The 22,308-nt window shown below is 43.8% G+C and overlaps 2 protein-coding genes across 12 annotated transcripts in view; both read left to right on the top strand.

Annotated features, from left to right (window-relative positions):
• The window catches only part of WDR47 (WD repeat domain 47), a 38,896-nt gene extending 34,002 nt beyond the window's left edge, over positions 1-4,894 (top strand). For 2 of the 3 annotated variants that reach the window (XM_053915373.2, XM_024570408.4), the window contains 2 exons: positions 1,542-1,760; positions 3,355-4,894. In XM_053915373.2, coding sequence (XP_053771348.1) covers positions 1,542-1,760; positions 3,355-3,497 — 362 coding nt within the window. In that variant the 3' untranslated portion in view covers positions 3,498-4,894. The remainder of the gene's footprint in view (positions 1-1,541; positions 1,761-3,354) is intronic. The other variant, XM_024570410.4, reaches the window with a different exon arrangement.
• Positions 1-22,308, top strand: part of CLCC1 (chloride channel CLIC like 1) — a 76,184-nt gene that overhangs the window by 38,217 nt on the left and 15,659 nt on the right. For 5 of the 9 annotated variants that reach the window (XR_011650684.1, XR_011650683.1, XR_006656800.3 and 2 more), the window contains exons 1-3: positions 7,226-7,356; positions 19,765-19,894; positions 20,274-20,375. Coding sequence is in view for 6 of the 9 variants with exons in the window: in XM_045203414.3 (XP_045059349.2) it covers positions 19,766-19,894; positions 20,274-20,375 (231 nt within the window). In the remaining 3 variants the exon portion in view is untranslated. Of the gene's footprint in view, positions 1-7,208; positions 7,357-7,478; positions 7,827-19,764; positions 19,895-20,273; positions 20,376-22,308 lie in introns of those variants that run through there. The other 4 variants (XM_053915375.1, XM_045203412.3, XM_045203410.3 and 1 more) reach the window with 4 other exon arrangements.

The following is a 22,308-nucleotide window of genomic DNA, read 5'->3' as shown; positions in this document are numbered from 1 at the left end:
TGGAGTTCTTTGGCACCACAAACTTTGCGTGTGTAAACACTAAACTCATCGTGTTTCCCCTGCAAACCAGTTCTTTTTCCCATTTTCCCTGTGTTTGATAATGCTTCTCTTCTTTCCTCACACAACTAGATTTGAAATCCAGGGCTCATTTTTACTCCTATTTTTGCCCCCATCCAAGCAGTTAATTGCCAAGACTGTTGATTCTTTATTCAAATATTTTCTAAAGTCTGTCTTTCCTGATTCAGCCCCTTATTCTCTGGTTGTTCTATTTTTATCTTGTCTTCCAGTGGCCTCCCTTCTATAACCTGTTCATTTTAATTGCAACATGTTCATATAGGTTAATCTTCCCAAAGTCCTGCCTGGACCACGTAACTCTCTTCCTTAGAACCCTGCGGTGATATTCACCGTGCACAGGAACAAGCCCACAGTCTGTGGTTTGGCGTTCAAGGTGCTTGATGGTCTGGCTCCAAGCTCCCTTTTACGTTAACTTGTTGAACCAAGTCACTCCGGCCTGACTAAGCTTCCTGTGCTTAAACATTTTCAAACTTTCTCCATAAGTGTTTTTATTTATGTAATTCTTCCTGACCCTAGTAGCCCTCTTCTTTATAAAAATTTTTAGCAAAGATTATTTTTAATTACTTATGTAATTAAAATTAAATTACTTATATAATTAAGTAATTGAAATTACATGTGTACACATTACATTTTAATTACATAAGCACATAATTAAAATTAAATTACTTATGTAATTAAAATGTAATACATATAAACACCCCCCCATACTGTGTATTACTCTTCAAGATCTAACTTCTATTCATTTCTTCTGTGAAGCCTTCCCCGCTACCTTAGTCTAGAGCAGTGTTCTTCCACCTTATTTTCCTTACTTCTGCTAAGGAGAAAAACTAAAATGTTTTTCTAACAAGAGAAATTCAATACTAAGAAATAAGATTTCTTGGGTAGAGTTGAGCTTTGGAGGGCTACGAACTATTGTTAATGGTTAAGATTTTATTGTCCTGGAGAACCATTTTGCACCCCCTTGGAAGCATGATTGTCCCATTGGAGATGCCTGGTCTACGGTTAGGGCTCAGCCTGTGGACTCAGAGCTCACTTCTGTGCAGTTCCTGTTGGCAGTTGTCATGTGCTGCTTAGAGACGTCTCCTACACTGTGCCCTAAAGTATATTTTGCTATGTAACTTCTTGTTCTCCCAACTGGACTGTAATGAGAGACCGGATTCCACCGGGACCCTTACCCGGCATTAGGAAAAGTGGCTCATCTAGCGCACTGTGGGCAATGCTTTCCCAGGGAGTTCTCCCAGAGGACAGGGGAATGGACTTTCTCACTTCTCACAGAATCTTGCTTCATAACTTTCCCCTAAAAAAGACGCGAGTGTTTACTGGCTGACGGTTAATTTGGATGTCCCATGGCTGCGCAGTGTGGGCGCGCTGCGTTTCATTCCGAGTGTGGCTCGGAGAGCAGGGTTAGCTGCTGCAGCTCGGAGCTGCTGATTTCCCCACACTGAGCCCTTCTTCCTGTTCGCCAGGCAGCGCAGTGGCCTCCGTGGCCGTGGATCCCAGCGGCCGTCTCTTAGCCACTGGACAGGAAGATTCCAGCTGCATGTTGTACGACATCAGAGGAGGGAGGATGGTGCAGAGTTACCACCCTCATTCCAGTGACGTTCGCTCTGTTCGCTTCTCCCCCGGGGCCCACTACCTGCTGACAGGATCCTACGACATGAAAATAAAGGTGACGGATCTACAAGGTGAGGTAGATCTCTTTCCTTGGCCTCTTTCATTTTTTGCGCCTCTTCTACTCTCTTTGGGATTGACTATAAAATGTTTTCACATTTCAGTTTTAAGTATTTACTGAGGAAATAACTGGTACTGTATTGAGATGAATTACAGCAAATTATTAAATAAACTGATTAGTCTTATTTTTATTGTTAAATAGGTTTAAAAATATTTTAAAAAATCAACATTTATTACACTGAATCATTTTTTAAACATTTTTTTAGAGTTTATTTATTTATTTTTAGACAGAGGAGAAGGGAAGGAGAGAGAAGGAGAGAAACAACAATGTGTGGTTGCCTCCCGAACAACCCCCGCTGGGGAGCTGGCCCGCAACCCAGGCATGTGCCCCGACTGGGACTCGAACTGCGACCCTTTGGTTCACAGGCCCGTGCTCAATCCACTGAGCCACACCAGCCAGGGCTACACGGAATCATTCTGAGTTCAGTGAGGATGGATATTAAAATATGCACTTGTGCACTCTTTGCTCCTGCTTTAAAAAACTGAGTGTGTTGCCATGGCTGGTGGTTCAGTCGGTTGGAGTGTCACCCCGACACCAAACAGGCGGTGTGTTTGATCCCCCGGCAGGGCACGTGCCATCATGGAGGAAGTTACCCATCCTGCTCATCTCTCTCTCTCTGTCCCCAGTTGGCACATGGATTTGCTCTATGAATGTTTAAAAATAAAACTATATACTGAAGACATAATTACACAGGTTACACACTAAGTTTCTTTTTAATCCTCACCTGAGGATATGTTTATTGATTTTAGAAAGAAGAAGGGAGAGAGAAAGAGAAACATCGACATGAGGGAAACATCAGTTGGTTGACCGGGGATCAAACCTGCAACCTTTTTGGTGGAAGGGATGGCACTCCAACCAAAGGGAATGACTTTATTTTAAACAAGTTAGATTTTGTTTTAGAGAGGGGAAAGGAAAGTAGAACGACAGGGAGAGAAACATCTATATGAGAGAGCAACATCAGTCGGTTGCCTCTCGTGAGCGAGCGTGTGCCCTGACTGGGAAGCAACGGGTGACCTTTCGCTTTGCAGGATGACAGCCAGCCAACTGAGCCACACCAGCCAGGGCTAAACGAATTAAGTTTAAGACAGCTGTCAGGCAACCAAGGGAGATGTCAAATAGCTATTTGGATACCAGTCTCTGTAACTTAGGTGAGAAGTCCAGGTTGCAGATGAAACGTGTGAATCACAAGTACGTAAATGGTCATGTACCATGATACTAGATGGAATTTCCTAGGAAGCGAGGGATAAAGGGAACAAGAAATCTGAAGGCTGACTCCTGAGCAATACCGAACTTTAAGTCAGAAAGAAAAGAGAAACCTGCAGAGGAGATGGAGACGTAGTGACACTGAAAACAGGGAGAAGCCAACCAGACACTGCTGACAATGAAGTGTTCCGCAATTTATCCCTGTTCAAATCTTTCAATGTATGGTATTAATATAGTTTAGGATTTTTACACTGTGATGTCTTAAAGTAACAAGAAATCTGTGAAACCTATACCTTTACTCATTTTGTGCTGTAAATCAATCTCTCTTCTCTTTTTTAACTTAGGAGACCTCACCAAACAGCTCCCCATCATGGTGGTGGGGGAGCACAAAGATAAAGTGATTCAGTGCAGGTGGCACACCAAGGATCTGTCCTTCCTGTCGTCCTCTGCGGACAGAACTGTGACCCTCTGGACTTACAGTGGATAGAGCGCCCCCAGTGTCAGCCTAGGCAGTGAAGGCACGGGGACTTAAACTACTGAGTTGTGACAGTTCCAGATTTGAAGGACATGGACTGACCAGGAAGGTGGCTTAGCACGAGGAGGCCCCTGTGGCTGTAGCCCTTGGTAGGAACTGTCAGGCGTGTTACTCTGCAGTGCTTTCGGTCTTCCACGTGAGCGCGTGCCGCCGTGACCTGCTGTGCGTCATCTCGTTGCCAAAGTCTGCGGCAGAGCTCTCATGTTGTCAAGTGTGCACTCCAAGTCGAGGTGGACGGTGTGTTTGCAGTTTAGTATTAAAGCATTCCTTGGTCTTTGCCGAAATAACATTTTTATATACCCATTGAAATTGAACTATACTTTAAGCATATTATTACATGTAACACAACCAAGCTCTACACAGATTAATTAAACATAGGTGTTCAGAAATGAAGTTTGTTTTTCTCAGAATCCCATGATATTGTATCACTTGTCAGCTAGAGGTCAGAATTTTATGTCTCTTGAAAGCGACATGGTTGTTTTCACTGAGGATCATTCTGGAGTTTAAAGATAGATGGGAAACTGCTTCTTAGTTCATTAAGTGGCATAGGCCTTTTCTTTTGTCTTAACCAGGGGTATAATTACTATTTTGTCACATTATTTTGTTTCAGGCTTCAAAGGTAAATGCGTTTGCTTCAGAAACTTGTTAAGTTCAATTTTTTGAACGCAACAGGATACCTCCCTCCCACACTGCACTGTGGCAGCAGAGCAGCAGCGGGGGTGATACAGCCCTTGACCGTACAGCCCACTTCCTGGCTGGCATTCTCCTCTGAAAACGACAACTTCGCCATAGATGATAGCATGGCTTGCAATGCTATATCTGCATGATAACGTAAAGATGGAAATTTAAACTTTGCACTCTAAAAGCTTATTTGGATTTTTTTCTTGCACTGTTTTATGTACTGCAGAATAATGATTTTATTTCAATGGCGTTGTAGATCCTAACACTTACGTATCTTTATTTTCATATTGTACAGTAATTTTACTTTAAATTATTAAATAGGCTATTTTATTTATTTCAGATGCAGTTGAATTGGTTTAATTATTGAACTGTCTGTGCACTGTATGTAGCAAGCATTTTTAAGCTATCGTATACAAGTGGAAAGGGTATTAGAAGTGTAACTGTGCTATTATTTCAATAAAGACCTCTTGGTACCTAAAACTATTCTTATGCTCAGCACCTGTGGCTCTCCTTTAGCGTGTTCTTTTTCCAGTTTACTTGGAGGTAGTGTGGTCTGATGGATGAGCAATCACTTTCTTATATTTCTGTCTAAAGTTCCCCCACTAATTTAATTTTTAACCCTTGGCATCTGCACAACTTTTGCATGTCTTCTACCTCTTTTATTCAAGATCTAGAGAACTTCCTATCTAGCATATATTGTGAAAGTTGATTAATAAAACCTGGCGATATTTATAAATTCTAACCCAGACTACAAATGTGTTGAGTTGAGTACTCTTAGAAAGAAATGCAATCTAATTGGCTTGTGGGTATTCGGTGGGTACACAGTTTTTCTACCTCTCAGGCATGCATAAGGGAACTCTGCTAAAAATAGACTACAGACACCTCTTTACTTTACTTTCTTTTCTTCTTTTTTCTGTTTAATCCCTTTATTTTTTTCCTATTTATTGAATTTGTTGGTGTGACACTGGTTAACAAAATTGCACAGGTTTCAGGGGCACAGTTCTGCAACACATCATCTGTACACTGTATTGTGTTCACCACCTCATCTTTCATTCACCTTCATGCTTAATTTTACACATTTTAGATATTATAGCAGGTCATTAGTGTTAAGTTTGAAACTAGGAAAAGGGGCAATTTGTTGATACAGACCAGCTCAATCTCCTGGCAAAAATGTTCATAACATTTAGGATTCCACCCTTTTCACTATGAAGTAGTAAACTTCGAAGATCCTCTTGTATGTGGGCTCTGGAATCCATTTTCCGGTGCATTAGGTAATAAGCACTGGAAGTGATCTTCCTGCAGTGAATGTCTGGTTACATATGTCCTTCTTCCTGTGTCGCCACACTGTCTTCTGCATGGAGGTGAGCAGGTTCTGGGAGGTTCTGGGAGGTTCATGTGAAAGAGAAAACGTGAGCACTGCAGTATTTACATTCTCTGGACCTGACTCATTTGGGGGTGCCTGGAAGGACAGTGGGCATGGGAGGGTGGTGCAGAAGTTCTGAAGTCCTTGCCAGAAGCTTTTCCAGATTTTATTTTTGAAATGTTTAACTATGTTTTAAATTGTAGTAAGCTAAGGATATAGTCAATAGAGTGGAAAACCAACCCATGAAATGGGAGAAAATATTTGTAAATGATATATCTGATAAAGAGTTAATATCCAGAATAAAGAACTCCTGTACCTCAATAACAACTCCATTCCCCCAAACCATCAACCTGATTTTAAATCGGGCAAAGGACTTGACTATACATTTCTCCAAAGACAGACAAAAGGCCAATAAGCACATGCAAATATGCTCGACACCACTAATCAGTAGGGAAATGAAGTTAAAATCATGAGACCACCTCACACCCATTAGAATGGCCACTCTAAAAAACAGTGTTGGAAAGGATGTGAAGAAACTGGAACTCTTGTGCACTGTTGGTGAGAATGTGAAATGGTACAGCCACTGTGGGAAACACTATAGTGGTTCCCCAAAACGTTAAAAATAAAACTACCATATGATCCAGTGCACTCACTTCCCGGTGTATGCCAAGAAGAATTGAAAGCAGGGACTCAAAGAGAGATTTGTACACTCATGTTCATAGCAGCATTACTCAAAAGAGCCAAAAAGGTGGAGGCAACCCAAGAGTCCATCAAGGGTAAGTGGAGAAACAAACTTTGGTATACGATACAATGGAGTATTAGAAAGGGAAGGAAATGCTGACGTCCTACAGCATGGATGATCCTTGAGAGCATTATGCTGAGTGGAATAAGCCAGCCACAAAGAGACAAATATTACTTCCACTTATAGGAGGTCCCTAGAGTAGTCAAATTCATAAAGATACAAAGGGGAATGATGGTGGCCAGGGTGGAAGTGATGAGTTGTTTAATTGATCCAGAATTTCAGTTTGGCAGGATGAAAGAGTTAAGGAGATGGGATGATGGTGATGGTTGCACAACAATGTGAATGCATTTAATGATAATGAATTCTACACTTAAAAAGTGGGTAAGATGATAAATTTTATGTCAGGTGTATTTTAAAAAACTGTAATAAGCAACGTGCACACTCAAGTACTATCTTATATATCAAATTTTAAGCCACTTTAAAATCTGTTGCCAATAACTTGTGTACGTCTCTCATTTCCTGCTAGTGTCTAACACTCATCCCTTTCTCTTCGGAGAGTTTCCTGAGATTGCAAGGCCAGCAGATAAAGACAAAGCAATCGTCTTGCCCATAAGACGATTGTTTCCATTCCTTATACTCCATTTATAATATTGTGCTCAAAATAGGTTTCCGGGTATTACTGTAAATATTACACATCCACGGTTATAAGTCAAGACCAAAAAAAATACGCTTCTTATCTGTTTTATACATTTGGCTCCGGCGTGCGTTGTCGTCTGCACAGTTCTTCCAATGAAAAGCAAAGCCCCGGGCGGAAATCCAGCCCACAGAGGCAGGCCCCGCCCCTCGGCGGACCAATCAGCGCCACGCCCTGGAGGACGCACAGCTGCAGGCGGAGCGAGTCGCAGAGGGCGCGCCGGTGGCTCGGCGTCCGCTGAAGTGGTAGGCGGGACGGGCTGGTGGCCCTTTAAGGTCTACGTCCTCCCCGCGGCTGTCTTCTTTGAAGAGGTCGGGGGGCGACCGCGGACGTAAGTGTCGCAGCAGTTGTGTGGCTGGCAGGAGGGCAGGCGGCGTTGCGGGGCATTGGGGTTGGCCCGGCTCGTTCCGCGGGCGGCGGGGAGGCCGCGCGCTCTCGGGCTTGCGGGCAGTTCGGAGCGCTGCGTTTCCCGGGGCGGGCGAGCCACCGCCCCCTCATCCCCCCCGCCAGCGGGCCGCCTCATTTCCCGGAGATTCGCGGTTGCTGCTGCGCTTCGCTGTTCAACGAGCGGCCCAGGGAAGCGGGGCGGACGAGTGCGAGGCCGACCCGGAGGAACGTTGACTTGTTAAGAGTTTGGTTATCTCTGAAAACCTTACGCAGCGTTTGAGCAATTACCGTTCTCAGAAATACCCGGATTTGGTGGTGGTGAATTTTGAAAAACTCCAAATGTGAATATCAAAAGTTCGAGATGCATGTTTCCTGAGTGGGTGGTGAGCGACCAGTCGGGTGTTTCCGACTTTGGTGAGGAACGTGGGGTCCGGGGGCGGCTTCATCATTATCGTCTGCACCTGGTTAGGCTCGCGCTCCTTGTAGTCAAGGTCCTAGGAAACTGCTTGGGCGCACGCGCACTCAACTCAGACATCCAGGCCGTGCTACGTGAATGTGGAACTTGACCCCACTGTCCATCTTAGCTTTGTCGTTCTCATTAAACGGGTAAATTCACTGAAATGAGATACTTTTATTTTCTGCTTATTTCCATCTACTAGCTAGCAGTCTCCCGGGAGATCTCAGCCTTTTTTTTTTTTTTTTTTTTTTTTTTTTTTTTGGTAGCTCGTTAGTCGAGTAGCTCATGCCCCGCCCACTCCCCCGCTGTGTGTACTTGTGGATCCAGCAAGTCTCCTCTTTGCCCCTCTCTGGCCACTAGCGTTGTGTCCCGGAGAGTCAGTGTAGGTAGAGCCAGTCCGGGTCCCATTTACCAGATGAGGACTGGGCCCGCCGGTCGTGGGTGGGTTCTTGACTTCGTGTAGAAACATTTCACAACACGCGTCCAGGTGATTTTGAGACTATGTTTACTAAAGCTGGGGGCAGTGAAACGAAGGGCTTACAGTAGAAGAAGCAACCAGAGAAAGTAGAGACAGGTTCAGAGGGTAAGCCCTGGATAAGCTGCCACTGCCCACTGCTCCCCGCCTCGCAGCCTCGTGGGGTCCCTTAGAGTTTAGGAGGAAGACGGTGGAGAGAGGAGGCTGGGCGAGCCCTAGTGAGAGCGCACTCGCAGGCTCCTTTGTCCGGAGGCTTTTTCTTTTTCTTTGCCTTGCAGAATCTTAGGGAGTTCTCAGGGAAGAGTCTTAACAGAATATTCATTAACTTTCCAGGTGGGCCCTTCACTATGATGATTCATCAAAATGTGTGTCTAGTGAGGTCAGCAGGTATTTTCTGGTTAGGTTCATTTTTATAGAAAGTCATTGAAGCTGGACCTGGCCGTAGGCAGTTCTGTCCTGGGACAGTCTGGAATGTGTAAACCACTTATTTGCTCCTAAGTGCCCTTTGTTAAGGAAGATAAAACCTTGGGAATCATTAGCTGACTGTAAATTGCCCAAATCGTTTGGTCTTGTTTAATTATTTTGTTTCAGGTTCCCTTATTACACCTGTTAAGGAATTACCCTAGCTTCTCACTGTCCTGCCTCACTGTCACTTACTAGCTGAGTGACCTTGGGCACCTTACTTGTTTTACTCCTGTATAAAATGAAGATAACAACAGCAGTACTTCCAACAGGTTTTGGGAGGATTAAATGAATGAATGCATGTAGCAGTGTTTGGCACATAGTAACCAAAGACTAGCTACTATTATATATTATAATTTTGATATTGGTGTAAAGCCTGGCATGTATGAAAAATGGTAAAAAATCAGCCCTGGCTGGTGTGGCTCAGTGGATTGAGCACCGGCCTGCGAGCCAAAGGATCGCTGATTTCATACCCAGTCAGGGCACATGCCTGTGTTGTTGGCCAGATGTTTCTCCTCTTTCCCTCTTCCCCTCTTTAAAAATAAATAAATGTTTTTAAAAATAGAGAAAAAATGATTAAAAATAGGAACTGGGGGAGAGAGACCATTACTAGCAAGTATTAGAATCACAGGTGCCACCATCAAGCTGAACTAGCACGGGGTGGTTACTCGTCTTTATTGCTTCCCGGAGTGTGGTCTGTGGGCCAACATCTGTGCCATCACTAGGAGCTTTGGGGAAATGCAGACTCTCAGGCCCACCTCAGACTTACTCAATCAGAATTGGTTTTTTAACAAGGTCCCCACCAGGTTTAGATGCAGGTTTGTTTGGAGGAAGCATGAAATCAGTTTCTAAGGAGTTCCAGCCTCAAATCAGTGCCTGTGGGGGTTTGCCAGGAGGGCTTAAATTTGCAGCTGACTCCACTAACGGGCCTCACCCCTGGTCTTCCATAGTTTCTGCTTCACTAACCCTCACCCGGTAGAGAGCTCGCCATCTCTTGTCATCAGTGAGGATGTGACATGGTTGCCAACAGCATGACTTTGTGTGTGGGCGTCACTGTCACCTGCGGGACAGGCTTTTGAGTCACCTCCCTGGGATGATGCCCCCTTCAATGCTGTGTTTCCAAATCTCCACCCTCATTCCTCACAGTGTTCTTCTGGCCTCTGGTGGCTATTTCACCGTCCGCTTGCTGCCAGGTAGTAGTAGTACTGTGACCTTGTCCGCTGCTCTTCTTTGTGCTTTGCAACCTTTATTTCCATCCCTCCTCACCTACTTGTTTATGAAGTAGTTTAAAACCTTGCTGCCTATGAAAGCCCCTTCTTTCAGCCTTGGTTCCATACCCTGCTGTCTTCTCAGAGCCTCTGCTGGGCTCAGATACTCACTTTGTCGCCTACTTAGGTTTTAACTGCTTAGGAGACCTGGTCTCGTGTTTTGGTATCCCTGTCTCTTAAGATGGTGCCCTGTCCAGTGTGTATTTAGTAAATGTCGGACAAATGACTGCTGAATTTATTCCCAAAGCTAAATTCTTACTCTGAGTTTTTCTCTTTTTTAATCCTCACTTGAGGAGGACATTGATTTTTTAGAGAGGGGCGGGGTGGGGGGATAGAAACATTGATATGAGATAGAAACATCAATCCGTTGCCTGTCTCACTCACCCTGACTGGTGTGTGACCGAACCCACAACCTAGGCATGTGCCCTGACTGGGAATTGAACCCGTGACCATTCGGTTTATTGGACGACACCAACCAGCTGAGCTGCACCGGCCAGGGCTCTTGTTTTCTAAGTTACTGACATCCCTGTTATTGGTGGTGGTGGACCTAGAAATCCTGGAGTCACGTTTGTCATCGTGCTTTCCCTTTCCGAGTGCTCAGTTGCTGAGGCTTCAGAATGGGTCACGTGTGCTCTTCCTGTCCTCCCTGCCACCACTCTTTCCTGCCCACATCCTTTTCTGCTTCGGGCTCCTGTTGGACTCTGAACCCGATTTTCCCACAGTCTGTACCCTCAATGCTGGTGTCATCTTCCAGCACGTAGCTCCTATTACCCTTGAAAGCAGAAGTCAGTCAAGCTTTTCACTTAGGCAGTGCCATCCCAGCCTGCGTCTCCATGCCCGTGTCCCTCCCGCCACCCCATCCATTTACTGACTGTTTTCCATGTGCTAGCTGCCAGGTAGGTGTGGGGCTTGGAGATACTCAGGGGGCAAGGTGGGGACATCATCAGGAAGGGGAATTCAGATTTGAGTAAGATGTCACCTTTGTCCTAAAAGTTCACATCAGAGGCCAGTGGTTTTCTGCCTTCACTGCATGCTGGAATCACCTGGGGAGCTTCCAAAATCCCAGTGCCCAGGTCCCACCATGGAGGACTCTGATTTAATTGCACTGGGATGCAGCCAGAAGGGTGGGCGGTTTAGAAGCTCCACAGGTGATTCCAGTGCACAGCCCAGCTTGAGAGCCACTGTGCTAGCTGAAGAGACAGCCAGTAAGGAGCTTATTTCAATGCATGTTGTTCCAGAGGAATAAACACACCTGAAACACAGAGGAGTGTAGGTTAGCTTTTTTTTTCTTTTTTAAAGATTTTATGTATTTATTTTTAGAGAGAGAGAGGGGAAGGGAGGGAGAAAGAGAGGGAGAGAAATATCAGTGCATGGTTGCCTCTCACGTGGCCCTCACTGGGACCTGGCCTGCAACCCAGGCATGTGCCCTGACTGGGAATCTAACCGGCGACCCCTTGGTTCGCAGCCCGTGTTCAGTCCACTGAGCTGTACCAGCCCGGGCTTGGAGTTACTTTTATTCTTACAGTTTGACTGTAGGCCATTTATGGGCAGAACCCAAGGCTTTCTCATCTTGGAACTCCCTTACTGGACCCTCATCTGTGATAGGGATGCAGCAGGCTGTCCAACAGAAGATGATGAAAATCTTCTGTATCTGCACTGTCCAGTGTGGTAGCCACTAGCCACGTGTGTGAATGAGGAACTGAATGTTTTAGTTTACTTAATTGATTTAAATGTAAATAGCCACATGGGTCCAGTGGCTACTATGTTGGGACAGTGTTGAATAGAGGAGGTCAGGTGTTGAAAGAATTTGACAGTGTTTTTGTAGAGGCTTAGATGGAGCAGGTTATTTTTTTCTCAGTGGTGTGCGAGTACATTCACCTCATTTGAATCTTAATTTTAAAATTTCAAAAGATTTTTTAATTCCAGTTGACAAATAATGTCAGATGTACAAGATAGTGATTAGACATGTATATAACTTATGATCACCCAGTTAAGTCTCCTACCCACCTGGCACCGTACTTGGTTATTACAGTGTTCTTGACTATATTCCCTCTGCCGTACTGTGCATCGTGGGACTGTTTTCGTGACTGTCAGTTTGTACATCTCAACCCCCTCCTCTCTTTCCCCATCTTTCCCATCTGGCACCGCCAGTTCTCTGGAGCCGTGGGTTTGTTTCTGTTTGTTTGTATTTTAGATTCCAGATATAAGAGAAATCCTGTGTATTTCTGTGATGTTGATTTCACTTCTCTTACATTTCTGATTTTATGTATTTGGATCCTCTGTTTCTCTTAATGACTCTGGCTAAAGCTTTATAAATTTTGTTAAGTTTTTCAAAGAAGCAGCTCTTGGTTTCATTGATCTTTTGTACTTTTTTTTTTGAGACTGTTTCATTTATTTCTCTTCTGATCTTTATTATTTCCTTCTAATCACTTCGGATGTCAATTGTTCTTCATATCTAGTTCCCTTAGGTGGAAGTTAGCTTGTATATTTAAGTTTTTCCTTACTTTTTTTTTTAAAAAAGACTTTATTTATATTTTAGAGAGAGGGGAAAGGAGGGAGGAAGACAGGGAAGGAAACATCAATGTGCTAGAGAAACATTGATAGGTTGCCTTTCTCAGGCCCCCAAATGGGGACCTGGCCTGCAACCCTGGCCTGTATGTGCCCTGACAGGGAATCGAACTAGTGTGACCCTTTGGTTTGCAGGCCGGTGCTCAATCCACTGAGCCACACCAGCCAGGGCTAAATTTTTGTTCTTTCTGGAGGTAGGTCTGTATTGCTCTAAAATGCCCTGTGTAGAACTGCTTTGGTTGTGTCCCATGGATTTCGGGTTATTGTGTTTTCATCTTCACTTGTCTCAGGGTATCTTTTGATTTCTTCCTTGATCTTGTTAACCCATTCTTGTGTAGTAGCATGTTTTTTAGCCTCCACGTGTTTCTGTATTTTTCAGTGTTCTTGTAATTGATATCAGATTTCATACCATTTTGATCAGGGAAGATGCTTGAAAGGATTTCAGTCTTCTTAAATTTATTGAAACTTGGCTTTGTGGCGTGTCGAGGTATATCCTGCAAACTGTTGAATGTGCATTTGGAAAGAATGTCTATTTTTGCTGCTTTTGGGTGGTATGTGCTGAAAGTGTCAGTGAACTCTATGTGGTCTAATGTGTCGTTGAAGGCCACTGTTTCCTTGCTGGTGTTTTTCTGGTTGACCTGTGCATTGATGGGCAGCGGGTTTGTGAAGTCCCCTTCTCTTACTGTTGGTCTCCCCTATCTGTCAGCAGATGCTTTATGTACTTAGGCTCCTAGGTTGGGTGCATGGGTGTTTACAGGAATTATACTCTCTTGTCAGATTGATTTTTTAAATCATTGTGACTTACCCTTCTTTGTCTCTCGTCACATCCCTTGTTGTAGCATCTCTTTTATCTGATACAAGTATTTCTACCCCAGGTTTAGTTTTTGTTTCTGTTTGCATGAGATACGATTTCTACCACTTTCTTTATAGTTCTCTTTATAGACTCTGGGTTTAGGAGCAGGTTGCCTGCGGGCCACCACGTGGCCAGGGCTGGGTTATTTACAGGCCCACTGAGAGGGCTGTACTGTGGTGTCCCCAGCCGGTGCTCAGCCAGGACTTAGGTTAGAATTGGGTGGGGCAGGCAGGAGCTGTAGGTGAGTTTAAGGGCAGGGCTGCAATACTGCACACCTGAGTTTGGGGCGGGGCTGAGGTACTGTCAAGGGCTGAGGCTGTAAACATGGTGGGAAGGGGGGTGCCTGCCCACCCCTATCCCTTTCAGTCTGTTTGTCCTCTATCTAAAGGGGGTCTGTTGTAAGCAGCAAATGTAGGGGTCTTGTTTTTTAACCCATTCGGTCACCCTGTGTCTTTGGTTGGAGCATTTAGTCTATTTACACATTGTTTTTGTGGTTGTCTTCCACCGCCCTCCCCCGCACTCCACCAATTTTCTTGCTCTGTTATCTTGTATGTTGATGACTTCCTATAGTGTTGTGTTATTTTCCTTTCCCTTCATACATTTCTTGTATATTTTGGTTTGTGGTTACCATGTGCTTTATATATACCAAGCTAGGTTTATAAGCAGTCTTTTACTTGATGGTTGCTTAAGTTTGAACACATTCTAAAATCCCTACACTACTTACTCACTGTTTCTCTGTATATATTTTTGCCTTTTTTTACTTTGTGTATTTGTGTATATCCTGTAATTTATTGTTGTATTTACACATTATTATCTTTTTCTTTTAATCTTTGTACTAACTTTATAGTTGGTTTATCCACTGCTTTTACTAAGCGTTTGCCTTTGTCAGTGTGAAGTTTTTTCTTTACTATATTTTCTTATTCACATTTTGATCTTTTCTCTTCTACTTCACAAAGTCCCTTAAACGTTTCTTGTAATACTGGTTTGCTGGTGATTAACTCCTTTTGTTGAAACTCCTTTTGTCGAAACTCCTTATATCTCCTTCAATTCTAATTGATAGCCTTGCTGCATAACCCATCTCTGTAGGGCTTTGCCTTTCGACCCTTTGAATATTTCATGCCACTCCCTTCTGGCCTGTTCAAAAGTTTCTGTTGAATAACCACCTGCCAGTCTGATGGGAGCCCCCTTGTGTGAAACACCTGGTTTTCCTTGCCACTTTTAAGATTCTCTCTGTCTTTAACCTTTGGCATTTTAATTATGATGTGTCTTGCTGTGAACCTCTTTGGATTCATGTTGTTTGGGAGTTTCTGTGCTTATTGGACTTGCGTGTCTATCTCCTTTACCAGATTAGGGAAATTTTAGGTCATTAGTTGTTCAAGTAGATTTTCAATTCCATGCTCTCTCTCTTCTCCTTCGGGTATCTTATGATGTAAATGTTGGTATGTTTGATAGTGCCCCAGAGGTTTCTTAAACTAGCCTCATTTTTTAAACTTTGTTTTTCTCTTTGCTATCCAGTTGGGTGTTTTCAGCTACTCTGTCTTCCAGATTGCTGATTTGATCTTCTGCTGCATCTGGACGTCTGTTTATTCCCTCTAATGTATTCTTCATTTCAGTTACTGTATTTTACATTTCTGACTGGTTTTGATGGCTTCTCTGCATTGAGGTTCTCACTGAGTTCATCTATTCTTCCTCTAAGTTCATTGAGCATCTTATTACCAATGTTTTGAGCTCAGCGCCTGTTAGATTGTCTCCGTTTTGCTTAGTTCTTTTTCTGGTGTTTTGGCCTGTTCTTTCATTTGGGACGTTTCTTTGTTTCCTCATCTTGGCTGACTCCCTGTGTTTGTTTCTATGTGTTAGGTAGGTCTGCTACACCTCCCAGACTTGGTAGGGTGGCCTTATGTAGTAGGTGTCCTGCGGAGCCCATTGGTGTATTCTCCCTGGTCACCTGCGCCTGGTGCTTCAGGAGTACCCCTTGTGTGGCTTGTGTGTGCCTTCCTGTTGTAGGTGAGCCTTGGTCGCTGTTGGCACAGCAGCAGGTGTGATTGACTCTCAAGCTGAGAGTGCGGGGCTGGCCATGAGTGCAGCGGAGATGCTGCAGTGTGCAGGCTGGATTCACTTTCACCAGGGTTCTGGTACCAGCCAGGTTTGCCCTTGGGTGTGTCGAGCTGGTTGGGTGGTATGGTACGCTGGTGTGATCTGAAGCCAGTTTCTGGATATGTGGGTTCTAGAAGCTCTTGGGAGGGGCTGTGGTGCAGGCCAAGGTCAGCCACCATTTGTGCCTGGCCTGAGGCTGCATAATGGGTGCGACAAAGGGATCTGTGGTTGGCTGCCACTTGTTTCGTTGTTCTTGGAGGTGCTTGTGAGAGGCTGTGCTGCAAAGCGAGCTTGGCCGCGAATAGTGCTAGGCTTGGGACCCTCTTGTTGGCACCACAGTGTTTGCTGAGGCCATCTGCCACTTGTGCCAGGTTTGTGGCTGCTTAGTTGAAGTTACGTTCCAGGGCAGCACTAGCTGCAGCTTGTGCCAGGCTTGGGGCCACTTTATGGGAGCTACAATGCAAGTTGAGACTGGTTGCCGCTTGTGCCGAGTTTGGGATCACATAGCAAGACGTCGTATAGCGCAGGGAATATAGTCAATAATGGTGTGATATCTACGTACAGTGCAAGGTGGGCACTGGAAATCCTATGGGAACACTTTGTGAAGTATATAATTAACTGTTGGGTTGGCCAAAATGTTTAGTTTTTTCTATAAAATAAAGACACATTTTTCATTTTCATCAATAATTTTTATTGATTTGTATATTTCAGTATGTCACTATCTCTCACTATTGGATTCTAGTGGGTAGAGGCCAGGGGTGCTGCTAAACACCTTCCAATGCATAAGACAGCCCCGCAGCAGAGAATTATCTGGCCAAAATGTCAACAGTCCCAAGAAACTTCGAAAATCACTTTTGACACATTCGATCAGTCTTAGTACCTTCTCCACACACTGCACACACCTTTTTCTGTGTGTTTTAGTTGCATTTTTACCTTTCCTGAAATAATCATAATATGCCAAAAATGTTGCCTGTTTTCTTCCATCTTCGATATTAAAATGGCTGCACAAAAATTCACCAATTTGGTAAGGTTTTTTTTTTTTAATGCATGCTGGTATGAGAGTTGTTGCAATACAATCTAACCAAATTTTTTGAATGAAGTTAAAGACTACTAAGAACTTAGCCATCGGAAGGAAAAAACGTAATGGACTTTTTGGCCAACCCAATACTACGGTGTACACCAGAAACTAATTATTATAATATAGAATGTTAAGAAAAGAGGAAGTAATGGCCATTCATTGCTTGTTTGGTATTTGTGGACCTTTGAGAGGTTTTAGAAAGTTCACAGGGCGAGCTGAGGCAGCGTGGCTGGGGCCAGGCACGTGATAGGGTGGGGTGGTCTCAGGGCACCGCCAGGGCAGGGCAGGGCAGATGTTGTTGGGCGGGATAATGCAGCTTTCGGATGTGGCACCTGCCAGCACCGGCCATCTGAGAGGAGGGCTCAACAGAGGAGTAGTGGTCCTTCCAGCCACTGCTTCTGTGCTCAGCCGGAAGTCAGACAACTCAGTTCCTCCCTGCATGTTCCCGGTGCTCTTGCAGCTACCACACCTGCACTGCAGCCCAGAGCAAGCAAGCTTGACTTGGGCTCCTCAAGAGGACCATCTAGGCCTCCAGCAGCCCCTTGTGTTTTCTTTTTCTTTCCTTTTTTTTTTTTAAGATTTTATTTATTTATTTATTTATTTATTTATTTGGCGGGGGGAGAGAAACATTGATGTGCAATAGAAACATTAATCAGTTGCCTCTTGCACACCCCCAACTGGGAACCTGGCCTGCAACCGAGAGGCATGTGTCCTGACCAGGAATTGAAACAGCGACCCCTCAGTTTGCGGATGACACCCAAACCACTGAGCCACACCAGTCAGGGCCTGCAGCCCCTTAATCTTTCTCAGATGCTGGTTTTCACAGCCAGATGTTCTGGGGTCTCCTTTTCCCAGCACTGATGTCCCAGCATAGGGAGCCAGGTTTGGGCTGGGACCCCTCACTCCTCAGGGGAGACCTTCGCAGCCAAGATATCCTTCCTGTTATCTTAATTGCCACACTGTGGGTGTGGGACCAACCCATTCTTCGTCTCTACCCTATCAGTCTCAATGTGGCTTTTGTATATCCTTAATTATAGGATTTCTGTTAGCTAGTCTGCAAGTGTTTTTTGTTGTTGTTGTTTTGTTTTTTAATTTTAACAAGAAGTTTACTTAGTAACGGAAGTAGAAGAAGTGGGCCAGCTGGGCTGTGTGGCTCAGGAAACAAGTTAGAGAGGCGAAAGAAGGGCCTTTGGAACTTTGGAGAAAGAAAGCAAAGGTATGCACTTGGAGGGAAGAAAAGGGGAAGGAAAGGTGCGGGAGTGCTCCAGAGAGAGCCCCTGCGGGTTTTTCTTAATGATGGCGGCTGTCTAATGTAGTTGTGATTTTGATGTGGTCACGGGAGGAGGCGAGCACAGCATGCACTTACTCCACCACCTTTACTGAATCTAAGTTTTGCACCTTTCATATTTCCCTTTGTTGAAAAGAAATGGGGGGCAATTGGGTTAAAATACCTCTTTTTAAACAGTTTTACTGAGAAATGACACATACTATATAGTTCATCCATTTAAAGTTTACATTTCAGTGGTGTTATTTTTAAGATTTCTATTTTCAGAGAGGGGAAGAGAGGGAGAGAAACATCAATGTGTGGTTGCCTCTTGTGCACCCCCTACTGGGACTTAGCCTGCAACCCAGGCATGTGCCTGACTGGGGATCGAACTGGTGATCCTTTGGTTTGCAGGCCAGCACTCAATCTAGTGAACCACACCAGCCAGGGCCATTTCAGTGGTTTTTAATATATTCACAGATGTATGCATCCATTGCCACGTTTTTGGTTTTTTTTTACTTTTTAGGGGCTTTGAGTTTTTACTGGATTATAATTGGATTATAAAAGGGTGGAAGTGTTGCTGTTGTGTGGCCCCTGGGCTGTTGGGGTGGTTTTGCATAAACAGCAGTTTGCTCCAAAGTTATCTTTAGCCAGTGATTGTGTGGGATAGGAAGGGTGCTGTTAGTCACATTTTGCTCTTGCTTTTCTAGTTGTTTTCCAGGCCTGGAAAGACGGCCATGAACCCATGACAAAGCAAGGTGGCAGGCTGTTTCCCCAAGGGGCTCTTATTGGCTTTGAAAGTGAATCTTAATTCCTAAAGCTTGCTGGTGACATCCAGAGTCCAGGCATGGCTCAGTTGCTGCTGTCATAGGGGGTGAGGAGGGGCCTGTCTGCAGAGTCCGGAGAGACGGAGAAGCACGAGAATCTTCTCTCTGAACCTCGCAGAGACAGGGCTGGGGGTTAGCCCAGGCCAACCTTCCGCTGCCCACTGCTCCCCTAGTAGCAAGTCTCAGGAGGCAGACAAGAGGGAGAAATAGGGAATGTCCCTGTATAGGCCACCAAAATGTTAGGGTAGCCAGTGACACTGGCTGTGAAAGAATTCACCAAAGGAAAAGGCAGAGAGCAATGTTTTATTCACTTTCCAAGAGGGGAGTGGGACGTGGGGTGGAGAGATACACCAGCCCATTGCTACAGTTTAGGTCACTTTTCATCACCTCGAAAAGAAGCCCTGTACCATTTAACACACTTTTGTCCCTTATTACATCCCCAGCCCAAAGTACCAATGAATCTATTCTCTGTCTCTCTAGATTTGCCTGTTCTGGACATTTCATATAAATAGGGTCATATAATATGGTTTATGGTGACTGTTTTTTTTTTCAGGTTCCTCCATATTGTAGCATGTATCAATACTTCGTTCCTGAAAAAATATTTTTATTCCTTTTTATGGCCTAATAATATTCCATTCTGTGCATATACCACATTTTATTTGCCCATTCGTCAGTTAGTGGATACTTTTTTTCTACTTTGTGGCTATTATGAATAATGTAGCTATAAATATTTGTGCACAAGTTTTTGTGTGGACTTATATTTTCATTTCTTTGTACATACCTAGGAAAGGAATTGCTGAATCATATGGAAAATCCTTATTTTCTTTTTGTCTCAATGAGAATGTATGTGTATTTATTTGTGAAAATCATTTTGCTAAGTTTTTTTCCAGTTCAGAAAGAAAGCACTATCTTAGCACTAGAAAGCTATAGATAGTTATTACAATTTCTTGTAAAAGGAATTACATTTCATCATATTTATTATAAATTGTTGTTTGTCTTCATGCAGGATGCTGTGTTCTCTGCTACTTTGTGAGTGTCTGTGGCTGATAGCTTGCTACGCACATGACGATGACTGGATTGACCCCACCGACATGCTCAACTATGACGCGGCCTCAGGAACGATGAGGAAACCTCAGGTATTAGAAACGACGCGTGAGTGCATCAGGCCTTGTCTGTGCTGCGATGGAAACGGTCTGCGCATGTGCGCGTTTGCTCGGCGCTCTGAGAGTCGTGTTGGTGTGACGGTTCGCGGTCACACAGGATCTTTCATGACACTCCTAGTCCAAGATCATTTCAGTTTTGAATTTGAGTGTAAAACCCATCGGCTAGCAAATAGTTTGATTTTAGTTCTTAGCCAGTATATAAATTTTGCAATTCTTACTTTTTTTGGTGGTTCAGTACAGTTGAAGAATATAATATGCACAGTCATAAAATGATGAGGCTAAAATTTTACTCTTCGTTAACAATAGACTCTTTACAACGCAACTGTAAAAAAAATCTTTTGTTCTGTTTTAGGTGAACTATGGTCTATCAGAGAAAAAAGAGGTTAGTCCTGACTTGTCATACGCTCAAGAATTGTCGGAATGTTACAGCAGACTTGATTCTGTAACTCATAAGGTTAGATTCTTTTTCATTCATGAATTGTACATCATTTACAATATGTGAAATCACTGTTTTAGTTTGCTAACATTATTTTTGTTTCTATATACTGTACAATTTATATACATTTGACCATGGAACAGTGTGGGGTGTAGGAGTACCAACCGCCTACCCAGTTGAAAATCCTTTTATAATTTTTGACTCCCCAAAACATAATTATTAATAGCCTACTTTTGACCAGAAGCCTTATGGATAACAGTCAATTTATACGTATTATGTGTGCTGTATGTATTATATACTATATTTTTACAATAAAGTAAACTAGAAGAAGCTGTTAAAATCCTAATGAAGAGAAAAATACATTTACAATATAGAATGTATTTATTGAAAAAATCTGCATATAAATGGGCCTGAGGTGTTCAAAACCATGTTATTCAAGAGTCAACTGTATATTATTTCTTCTTTAGTTACTCTAGCCTTGGTTTCTCTTGTTATTCCAGTCTTTTTTTAAAAATAGTACTTTTATTTTCTTGTAATAACATTTATCTCACTATGTTGTAATTATTTCCTTACCCTGAAAATGTCTTGGGACAAGGAATATGTTTTGTTCATTTTTGATTCTCTCTCACCTGTCCCAGTGCCCGACGGAGTGTAGTAGTCTCATGGCAAATGTAGCACGTGAAGAAAGGGGCGGGCCTGTTACCAGCTCAGAAACCTAAGGGTTACTCTTACAAATATAAGGGATTATTACAAGAGTGGGTGCCCCACCCAAAAAAGCAGAGTTATCTTCTGGAAGGCAGGTCCCTTGTAGTATAGGTGTCCCCTGCTAAATGAGTGTTCCAGCAACCCATCTGTATCTGTGTACCAACTGGCATTGTTGTGAGAGGCTGTGTTTGGCTTCAGTGAACTTTTTTGAAGACTCTTTCAATGCGCTTGCCCATTTCATGATGGGTGGTTTACAAGCGCACCTGCCCACACTGCTCTGAGTGAGGGAGGGAGGTTCTAGCCTGAGGAGCGGGAGTGCTTGTTCGCTGAGACCCAGGTATGTCTCAGTTTGAGATGATAAGCACCTGCTTGTGGTTCTCATTGGATGTGAATGTTGTCTCAGCCTCGTGCTAGCAAAGAAACACGGGGATAAAGTGTGCCTCCATTTCTCTGTGTTTTGTGGTGTAGTTAGTAAGTGGCACCACAGCAGGAAATGCAGAAATGCCCTTTTATAGAAGTTTTTCATCCCATTGTTTGTGACTTTGGTTCAAACATTGTAAAAAACATGATGGGTAAAATGGAATCTTGGCCCTTGTATTTAAAAAAAAAATGCATTGTTTCTCTTAAAGAGAAATTTAAAAAATATAAAAGTTTGTAAACCGTGCCCGAAAGCAGAGAAAACAGCCATGCAACTTCTCTCTCCAGTGTCCTGGCCTGAGTTTGTGCTCATTATTATCTCGTGTATCCTCTGAGGCCCATTTCCGGCTCACATGGCCCACACTCAGTGAAACACATCAGAGTTGCTTATCGCAAGCTCTAATGCCTGAGGAATACGCCTTGCCCTCACGTGGTGACCGGACCACTCTTGTGTTTGTAGAGCTAAGTTGAGAGGACATTGTCATGAAGATTTATGTGCCATGGGGTTGCCATGTGTAGGGCACTATGGCAAAGTCATGGTTCCTTTCTTCCCGAAGCGTCCCATGTCGTGGGGGCTGGTCAATCATTGACAGGAGAAGTTAGTAAGTAGCCAGAAGGAATACACACATTCATGAAATTCTTTGCTGTGTCCTCCTCCTCTTGGCTTCTTCCTGTCTCTGTTTCTCTGCCTCTTTATATGTCTGTCCATCCTTCCTTCCTTCCTTCCTTCCCCTTCCTCATTACAAAGAGATTGGTCCAGAGATTCTGCTTACCCACTTCGCTGCCCCCTTGCTTTATGATCTTCAGCTTTAAAATTGCTGAAAGCCAG

The sequence above is a fragment of the Desmodus rotundus genome, chromosome 12 (genome assembly GCF_022682495.2).
Source record: "Desmodus rotundus isolate HL8 chromosome 12, HLdesRot8A.1, whole genome shotgun sequence".
Classification (NCBI taxonomy): domain Eukaryota; kingdom Metazoa; phylum Chordata; class Mammalia; order Chiroptera; family Phyllostomidae; genus Desmodus; species Desmodus rotundus.
The sequence above is the reverse complement of the archived record's forward strand: the minus strand, read 5'-3'. Positions and strand labels throughout refer to the sequence as shown.